Source organism: Buceros rhinoceros, unplaced genomic scaffold (genome assembly GCF_000710305.1).
Source record: "Buceros rhinoceros silvestris isolate BGI_N320 unplaced genomic scaffold, ASM71030v1 scaffold41683, whole genome shotgun sequence".
Taxonomy (NCBI): domain Eukaryota; kingdom Metazoa; phylum Chordata; class Aves; order Bucerotiformes; family Bucerotidae; genus Buceros; species Buceros rhinoceros.
This window is the reverse complement of record NW_010403802.1, coordinates 37,713-47,930: the sequence shown is the minus strand read 5'-3', so window position 1 is coordinate 47,930 and position 10,218 is coordinate 37,713. Positions and strand designations below refer to the sequence as shown.

At 41.3% G+C, this 10,218-nt stretch overlaps 1 protein-coding gene across 1 annotated transcript in view; it reads left to right on the top strand.

Moving 5' to 3' along the window:
- Positions 1-5,140: 5,140 nt before the first annotated feature.
- LOC104490800 (ubiquitin-conjugating enzyme E2 Q2-like) overlaps positions 5,141-10,218 on the top strand; it is a gene marked incomplete at its 5' end in the record, with an annotated part of 41,914 nt that continues 36,836 nt past the window's right edge. Inside the window, one exon of the mRNA XM_010133137.1 lies at positions 5,141-5,348. Within this exon, the coding sequence (XP_010131439.1) occupies positions 5,141-5,348 (208 nt within the window). The remainder of the gene's footprint in view (positions 5,349-10,218) is intronic.

Below are 10,218 nucleotides of genomic sequence, written 5' to 3'. Positions count from 1 at the left end.
CCCGGAGGCTCCGCGGGGAGGAGGGGCGCAGCGGTATGGGAGAGCTGGGAAACTTGATTCTTCCCCTCTCGGAGGGATGAAATAGCGCCTTTGGTCTCCTGCCGAGCAGTTTGTGATCGTAATGGGGACACGTAAACTTGTGAAGGGGGCATGAGCAGCCTCGTCGGATCTGAGAGACTTCTACCTGCAGTTTGTTGTTGGATTCCTTACTTTTGTGTTTTGAGGTGATTTTTTTTTTCCTTTTCCCTTAATTTCATTGGGATTTGTTTTAAATGAGTTGGAGAAAAGTAGAATAGACTGTTTAATGTTGTGTGCCATGGTAAAAATTCTCTCGTGTTTTTAAAAGTTCAGGGCCTAAACTTGCTAAAGGAGTTGGAGATAGTGGCGTCTGTGGCTCGTACAGGAAAGTGCTGGAGGTTCGCTTTTGATTGGACTGGCTGTAGTTCTCAGTTATTTTAAATGCCTTGTGAAGACTCAGCTGAAGAGTAGAGTATTGAAAAATTTTGATAGTGAAAATAGGGTCAGTGCGTTTGGGTGTGAGGAAGATAAGCTCTAGAGCTTTTCTCGTCTTTTGCCTATAAAAGGATGAAAGTTTCAAACAGATAGGGTGGAGGTAGGAACGTGTATGTATATGTAAATATTAGAGTACTGAGAGATGAAAATGCGCATGTAAACCAGGCAAGTCTAATAATCTTGATTGGATCCTTACTTGCCTTAAAGAAACTTCATTAAATTAAAGGAGACTTGTTAAGAGGATTTTTCAGGTTTCACACATAATTATCATGAGAAGTCTTCTGGTCACAGACAGGTGTTTTGTTTTACTGGACGTTTGTATATACTTGTAAGATGTGATGTTTTCAGTGGTAAAATAAGCAATGTGCTTTGGTGTTCATCTTCTTAGACATGACCTATGAGATGGTGAATTATGTGACTTCCTGTAAATTTTTTTTTATTTGGTAGAGAGTGTTTCATTGCTGAGAAGCCTGGCTGTTTTTTTCCACACAACATGATCTATTTCATAAGTCTCTCTCTCAAGAGTAAAATGGAAGGTCAGGTGATGGGGGACCCTCAGCTGCCAGTTGAATTTGATGAGTTATTTCTTCTTTACCAAGTGACAGCTAACAGGGAAGCCCATAGTAGGACTGAAGTTTCTGGTGCCTTCATGTTGTGCTTTGTTATGTGTCTACTTCTGAGGCTGCTTTTGTTGTAGCTACTGTAGATAGTAATTCTTTCTCAGCTTGCAAAGAAACATTCTCACTTGGTCAGAGGCCTTTGGTTGAGGTGTGTCTGAGCAAGCAAGAAACTGTCTTAAGTCACTCATGACGTTTTTATGTATTAATGAGGAAATAGTGTCTGCAATCTGCTATTACAGTCACTTGCCCTAAAGGTCAAGAGGTCTTTTGCATGCCATTAGAATTGTGGCACATGAACTTGCAAAAAGAACAGGAAAAGAGCTGTTTCAAACCTCAGAGCTGAGACTTCTGCTTTGAAAAAAGGCTATCTGAGCTTCTTGAAACTTCTTTCACAGTTGTCTGTGAGCAGCTTGGTGCTTTCCAATGTTGACTAATTTTTGGCTCTTTGGGAAAATAGCCACCTACCTCAATCTGTTAAAAATAAATGGGAAGGGGCGACCAGAGATACAGAGGTGGCTCTCTTAAAACAAGTGGGCAGCAGATGACGGAGCTGAAAAGAGAAAGCTGACCTCTGGGTTTCTATCCTAGTTGTTTGACACAAGTGTTAGAACTTTTCAAGTGTGACCAAAGTGATTTATTCTACTCCCTTTCCTCCCCCAAATTGAGTCTCTTGACTGTGACTCCTTATTGCCTGCAGTAACTTCTGTAGCTACTGTAAACTAGAAAAGCCCAAGTCCTGCTGATTGTGTTTCAGTGGATCTGCAGGTACTGTGGGAACTAGAACCTCAAATGGCGGTACGAGCATGCAAAAGCTGATAAGGCTGTAAAGTTGCTGGTAAATATTTTTTATTGGGTGGACTCACCCTCTGCATCTGGAGCTGTTATCTTAGTGCTCAGGATTTGCAGTGCAAATATGTAAATTTAGCTGTTTATTGCTTCTAACCAGTTTAACTGATTAAGCCAGGATGTTTCCCTTACTCAAGAAAAGCTTCTGGTAGATTGTGTGTCTGGATGCTCGAGTCCTGTTCAGGGAAGAGTAAGCACAAAGCTCAATAATTGCTTCTTTTCTTTGTGGTTCTGTTTGGGTACCTCAGTATTTTACCTAAAATGAAAGCCACGTAGCAGTGTGTGCAGATGATGAAGTTACTGGGTGGAGAAAAATCTGTTAGGGAAGACAGCTTCCAGTAGCTCCTGCACGAAGTCTGAAAAGAGACCTGATAACTAAGTTGCTCTGATGTTTACAATGGATCTCTTTCTTTTCTCCAGTCTAGAGAGAGAAGGCAGAGGAAAAAGGAAACTTTCTCTTGGAGAGGTGAGGGAGAATACATAGGAACTGCAAAGATCTCCATGAGTTTCCTAGACGAATAAATTCCACAGTTTGATTAGAAGTCTGCCCTGAAATTTCTCACTGAGACGAGTTTCAGATTGTTTGCAGCATGAGTTTGTCGAACTGATGAAGTTAAGCATTTGCTGCAGCCTCCTAGTAAGAGTTTACCTGTGATACTGAGCAATGCTTGAAGTTAAAGCAGGATGTATTTTGCTTGATAGCTCTTTTGCTGTGTAAAGTGACAGGCAAACTTTGTCCAAGTCTGTCCTTCATTATTGCTAGTAGTGACCCATATTGGAACTTAAATGGTTAATCAGATTATTTGAAAAGAGGCACTTTAGGGTGGAGTCATCCCTGTCAGAGACATTGCTGCTAATGGGAGGACTGTCTAATTATTGAACTTGTTTGGACTGTGTACCTTCACGTTCCCTTTCTGTCATGCCAACTGAAGTACCTCCATTCTGGTGTTTTACTTCTGTTTTTCTCAGGGTTTTTTATTATTTAACAGCAGTATTCCAGCTAAAAATTGAGTTCAATAAACCAGTGTCCTTTACAAAGTACATGTATTTATCCTGGTACTGTCCTGCTTGTTTTTTGAAATAGTGTCAGAACACTGGACTTACTTAGAGGTGTGTGTTTATTGATCATGACTTTAGGTAAGTGTCTTTCAATGCAACCTATTGTTTCAGTTTGGTACCTTTTCAGAGTTGTGTCATGGTATTCCAATGGGTGTGTTAGAATGATTCAATCTTCTCCTTGTTATTGCAGGAAAAAGGACTGATTTGGACTGCTGTCAAACATCTTTGTATTTTCTATATAGTCTTCTCAGAAAGAAACGCATATTAATATCTCTCCACCCATACACAAAACTACTGTTGAAATTCTATGTCCTCAGGCAGCGCTTGCGGATAGAACGTAGTTTGTGCCAGCTCTGAGTGGGAGCATGTTTTGCCCCAGACTGATACTGGGCTCTGATGTGCGGAGATGTGATACCCTTCATGCACTAACAATTCAGTTCGTGTGATATGGCTGACTCCAGTATACTCTTGCTTCTTGCTGGAAAGAAGTATCTTCTGCTTTCACTGAAGAATACCCTGCTGCTAAATCGGGGTTAGAAGCTGCTGTGAAAGACTTGGAAAGGTTGCTGTCTACAGATAACTGCAACCGAAGGGAGAGGATCTTATTTCCCCTTCTAACCTAGAATGAATCGTAAGATATTAACCCGTGAAGCTTTTGACAAGTTGGGCATATACAGAAAGTGAGTGTATTAGAACATGCAATATTTCTTCAAAGGCGTAAGATTAAAGTGTTAAAACACACTCCTAGTTAATGCCTAGACAGCTGATAGCCTCTTTAAAAGGTTATTTATTTGTATACAGAACTAACCACATAATGAATGAGGCGGTCGGTTCAAACCACAGGTATTTTCTTTAGATCTCTGGACGTTCTGTGGGGAAGTTGAGATCTTTTGTCTTGCAGCATATGGATACCAGGACCAAAGAAAAGCATGCACAGCTTTATCTTGGTAATACCTACTTTTCTAACTAGAATTAGATATATTTGGTATTTCAAAAAAGGCACTCGTAACTATTATCAAACACAGCTTATTCAATGGGAAGTGGTAAGTTTAGTCTTATTTAGCAAACCAAAATTTAAGCAAAGTACTAAAAGGATGAGGGTTTTAACTTCTCTTTATATATTGCAACTGTAATTGGAAAAAGAATATTGCAAAAAGGAGTTGGAGGAATTTTCTGTGTCTCGAAGGCGCAGCACCGTACTTCCTGACACCACAGCTTAGTTGTGCTGTGTGTAAAAGGCTGTAACCCATACTTCAGGACTTTGCAGGCAGTTGTTCTGTCCCCTCTACAGTGTATGAAGTGGCTCTAAAATATCCTAGAGAGCCACAGTGGTGGGCTTCAAATAGAAATGCTGGCTTCTGCTGAGGTTTTAATGTGCAGGAAATTGTGCATGTTTACTCATGTGAGCTAGCGATGTAATTTCAGAACTGGGACTGTTGTGGTCCTCACAAGATCTTTCCCTGCGCTTTGATAATTGAAAGAAGTTCTATAAAAAAGATTATATTCTTGTTATTCACCACGCTTCCTCATGTCAAATGTTCAGGACTTTTCTGTAAAAGACTGGAAGGTACCTAGTAAACTTTGTGTTTCCTCACAGTCACTAGTTTTTAGAGGCTAACTTAGAGTAGGGCTACTTTGTAACAGGCGTTTGATGGTACCTGAGGGTCGCCTTTGATTTGTGTTGTCAAGGTACTTGCTTTGTCAAAACTGGAGTACTGGTGGTTTGCCTTACCAGAGGCCTTTCTTACCATACAGGAAGCAGGAGTTTGTACTGCTACTCTTGATTGGAGCGGGGGGAAGTGCTGAGATCATTCTGTCAGACTTACAGACTAAAATGAATCTGCACGTGTTTTTTCTGTGTTGTACCAGGGCATATTGTGTATTGGTGACATGTTCGTATCCTCAGCGTGGGTTAGAAACTATGGTTGCTAGGAAGAAGGAAGTATGATTGTATCCTTTGCACTCTAATACTGCTGTTGCTCATGGGCCAGCGAAGGCTATGTGCCTTGTGAGGCGGACAAAATTGAGCTTACTGGATTAAGGACCTGGCTGACATGTAAAAATTCTTTACTGGGTTATTGTTAATCTGGATCTTTTCCCAGTCTGGTTCACTGCGTGGCTGCACAAACAGCTGTACTGTCGCAACAGAGGGCACAGGACCGAGTGGGTGCTAGGGAAGACTGCTGAAGCCAGCACTGCCGACAGAGAGCTGCTTGCCAAGCGCTGGCTGAGTCCTCAGCAGCACTTGGGATTGCTCCTGCGTGGAATATCTGAGCTGGCGTCAGTCCGGTCCGCCTACCCGAGCGTGTGGTATGTGACAGTGACAGCTAAATAGAGACAACTGGACCAGGCTAACTAAAGTAGTTTGTTTGTTTGCTTGTAAAATCAAATTCCTTTCAGGATAATGGAAGATACAAAGATGGAGATGGTTCTCTAAATAGTGTTATTAAAATACAAAAAAAAAAAGAGGGACAAAACTGGATAGGCACAGATGTTGTAGACACTGATTAACAGAAATAACTACTGTTTTTAGTTATTTAGTACTGCTCAGTACTGTCAAGTTGTTTGCTTTTGTGTAGTCTTGAAAGGTTATAAAACCCTGAATTCCTGGCTGAAGTTGATTTTATTTTTTTCTTTAGACTATGAATGGTAACATGCTATTTTTAAGGGACATGATAGTTTGATTTAGTAAGCGTTCTGCTGTATTTCTTCAGCTGCAAGCTCTGTAGAAGTGAAAATGACCTGTCACCAGCTCACAGAAGACAACTGGGAAATTAAATGACAGATTATAGTAAGGAAAGGCTATTTAACAGTTAGAGCCTGTGTCGACCTGCCTGTATTCAGCAGTTGAAACTAATATAATCAGAATAGTTCTCAGCTGATCTTTGCTGGAAACAAGAATACTAGCTAGTGTATGTCTTACTGATTTCTTGCTTTCAGTTGTTATCTTTAAGTGTGCTGGTAAAATAAAGACCTGAAGCATTCTGTTTTTTTGTTATCCCTTGCATACAAGGCATCGTGGTGTATAGAGTACTGCAGAGCAGTTAGTATGTGATTTCTTGAGATTTAGTTTGGATTGTATTGTCCTTTCTCCCAGATCTCTGATTTTTTTAACTCCTGAGAAAGAGATCGATATGGTTGCGGATATTGATAGCTTCTTCAGAGTGTATTCAGCAAGGCAGAAACACAAGCTCTCTCAGAACTTGTGTAGTAGCATTAGAACAAACTTAGTGTTCCTGTGCAGTGGTGTTCAAGATACCAGAGGCTTCCTTGAGTTTTTCAAGTAGGAAATAACTGGGGTGTGAGTGCAATATTTAGCTTACTAATGGTAGACATTGGTCGAGCTCTGTGGTACTGAAATTTTGTGTGTGAGGGACAAAGTTCCATCTAAATGGCTCTAATCTGAAGGCCGGTGACTAAATAGCAGTCAGGGCAGCTGTGAACATGTTGCGATGAGGGGAGTGCTGGGGAATGTGGTGGCTGGTGGTAGGAGAGCTGTGTGTCTATAAGAGCAGTAGAGCAGCAGGAGCTCTGTTAGCAGTGGGTGAGCGTGGAAAATCCTTATATCTGCAGATGTGCCTGGAAAAGGTGGAAAAGAGGAAAGTTTTCTCAGGGAGGAGGAAAGGGCACATTCCGTTTGATGGAAGGAGTGAGCGATTTGGGCAGCTGAAAGATGTAAATTCCTGAAGGTAAAGAGAATGAAGAGGAAGAAGGGTAAGCCTGGCTTTTTCAGTGATGGCAGGAGTGACACCAGACTTTGCATGCTGCAGAGTGTCTAAGTGATAAAGGCAAGAGCAGGTCTGCCAGGAAACTCTTTTCAAAGGGGAGAGGGTGACACATTGCAACTTAAGTTATAACCACTTTTTCAGTTTTAGCCCTGTTAGAAGCCACTTGCTGCTCTGTCATTGTGACACTGATGTTGATGATACCTTTTCTGAGTGTACTTGTCTGTATAGTTGGAGAAGTAGGTAATGAATAACTCTTGATGATTAGAACAAGTTGATCATTTGTTTCAAGTAGCCAGACTTACTTCAGGAATTTGGGCACATAAGATACTGCGCTACTAGTAAAGAAAGAGTACTGGAGAATCAAATGTCAGCATACCTTTCTCTTCAGCACATGTGTCTAGCTGCTTGTTAGATAAACCATTGCCAGCTTGAGTGCTGGTATAATGCCTGCATTGAAGAGGAGAACCCCTTGTGGCTGAGGGCTCTGAAACAACTCTCCTCTGACGACTGTCAGGATGAGAGTACAAGCACACAGTGGGGGTTTTGTGTGTGAGGAGCAAGTGAGGTTGATCTGACTGCTGTGAGGTGCTGTGGTAAAAATCTGGGTTCTAGTCTCAGCTCTACATCCTTCTTCCCGATAAGCAAGTCACTTGGTCTTCAGTGATGCTGTGTTCTTTGCTCAGTTTTCGGAGACTATGCACTGCTCTTGAACAACTGTCACTTGCTATGCTGTTAGCTAAATCATGTCAGTTTTTACTAAAGAGTTCTGTTTGAGCAGCGGTGCATTAACACTTGGTGGATTTTACTTTGGGTCCATACAAGAGTGTTAGGAGTGTTTGACTTTTTCTGTGAATGTTTGAATGCATAGATGATGTGCTATGTTATGATGATGACCTGGAGAATAAAATGTTGCTTCCCAGGGAAGACCAGTAACTGTGGTTTGTATCAGAAAAGTGCCTCCTTTGCTTTTGTGCTCCAAGTTTGTGTTTTAATTCTATGTAGTTATGTTACACCAGACCACAGGTAGCCTGCTGTCTTTTGTTTGGTAAGGGGAGTGCATGAGGTCATGACAACTGATAAGAGAGTCGGATAAACCTATTTTTCCAAGGGTAATGTGCAATTTCACATATCAGAATCAGCAGCTGGGACCTTTTCTGTAGATAAGAGTTGAAAGAATGGCTGGCTGTGAAAACTTGACCATAAGAAGTGTAAGAACGATGATGCTGCATCTGTGTTCATGTCTGTGACCATTTGAGGTGATGTTTTGTACCTTTGCTACTTTGACTGCGTGTGTTTTGGCATCTTCTAAGGTGATAATGTTTGAGCAGCAAGAGATTTCAATGTGTGTACCTTGATAGAGACGTGGAAGTAAAAGAGGGAAGTAGCTTAGGTTATTTCACAAACTTTGAAATGATTGTTCTCTTGTTCGAAAGCAGCATTTCCAGGACGTGTTTTTCTCAGAATGTCATTCCTGTTGTAGGTGTATCCAAAGTAAGAAAGTTAAAGATTCCTTAATTTCAAGAGAATTCTATGGGCCTGGGCTGAAGAAGTTAATTTAAGCAGGTGAAGCTGGAAATCACAAGCTGGTTTTGGAATAATTTTTATACAAGAGAATTGCCGCTGAAATACTGTCCCCATTCATGCTGACTTAGCTATGCTGTTGTCACCATATTATGAGTATTGGCATTCACAGATGCTGCTGAATCTGTGTATTGCGAAAAACTTCCATAATCTAGGCTTTGAGTTTTTTCAGACATGCTCTGGTCCATGTGCACTGGTGCAGAAGGAGGCTGGGGAAGGTGCAGAGTGGCAGGCCACTGCGTAGGTGTCTGTGAAAGCCTGGCGTGGCAGGACGGGAACTGCTTTGCTCTGCCCAAGAGGATGTCTGTTGTGAACAAGTAATGCCTGCGGCCATTCGGTGTGGTCTCAACAGAAACATTTCCTTGTGGTTACCTTTGTGACAGCCTTCTGCAATCAGTAGAACTTGTTTCTGCGGAGAACTGTATTTTTGTTTGAGACAGTTTTGAGTGTAGAGTGACTTTTACAGTCACCTGTAGAGTTGTGGTTTGTTACGGTCTTTCTGTTCCATGGGGTACGTGTCTTTGGTCCTGTCTTCTCTAACATGCTTGTATGTAATAACACAATTCTAAACCAAGATACTCTGCTGAACTTGCCTCATTCCCTGGAGAGCGTGTGGGAGACAAAAACCGTGACCCTGGTAGTTGTGCTGTTTTAATGCGCTCCTGAAGGTATTCAGTTCTGCAGCGATGACTGTATTAGCAGAACCTACGTGGAACAGGATTATGGGATTCTTTCACCTACCTCTGGTAAAGGTGCAAGGTGATTAAACTCTTGCAGTCTCCAGGGGTCCGACCCAATCACGCTGCTTCATCTGGGATTGTCTTGTGTAGGCTGTAGATGTCGAGACAGTCATTAAAGTTGAGGGTAGAATCGTGATTGTCTGTGTTTAAAAGAGATACTTGTATTTCAGTCAGTTGAACTTGATACCTTACCAAATACATGAGTTGTTGCAAGTATTCTCACAGAACTGAACGCGTCAGGCTTTGACTTCAGGAACAGCGTAAGATGAAACTTCAAAAATTGAAAGTAAAAGCCAATACAAGCTTGCTTTCTGTGGTACAGAAACAGTTAAAGATCTCCGCTTAACTGAACTGTAAGGATAAAAGATGATGTCCTTCTGTTCGTAGGCATTCAGCAAGTTAATTGTATGTTGTATACAATCTTAAAATCCAAAAGGAAGAGCAGACTGAAGTTTTCCTCTTGTTCAGCAGAGGTGGATCACTTAGCTTCCTCCCTATCCCCGACGTTAATTTTTAACCTCCCCATTGCATACACCTATCTTTTAGAACTCCGGATGCCTGAACTGTTAGATTCTGAAAGAAATGACAATTCTTTCGTAATTAGAAGTGCTAATTTTACTTGAACTTGGAAGTTAAGCATTGCAATATGTTCAATAACTCACTCAGTCGTACAACAAAGCAAATGGTGATGTCTGGCTCCTTGAAAACACACTTTTTGGGGGATTTAGTAACTTGAGGTTTCTGGGAAATAGTGTTATTTGGATTACTTCCAATGAAATTTAAAAAAAACCTGAGTTGAAAGTGACCCTTCATGCTTCTTTTTTGAATTGTTATAAGGAGTGGGACGGCAGGGCAGATGACAATCTGCTGACTTCTGAATGTTCTTAGCCTATAGATTTCACAGGCACTCAAGTACCTCGTGCAAGAAAATGCCTACTTGTGTTTTAAGCTGCCTTTGGGAAATGTGGCCCCTCCTGATGGGAAGCAGTCTGTCAGTTGTGTAATCACAACTAGTACTCTCTTAAGAAGCTGTAAGTAGTATGTTTTATGGTCATCAAGCTAAACTTTACCTCGAAGAATATTGTCTCAAGAACTGATATTTTTGTTCATGGTACTTCTGTGGGGATTTTT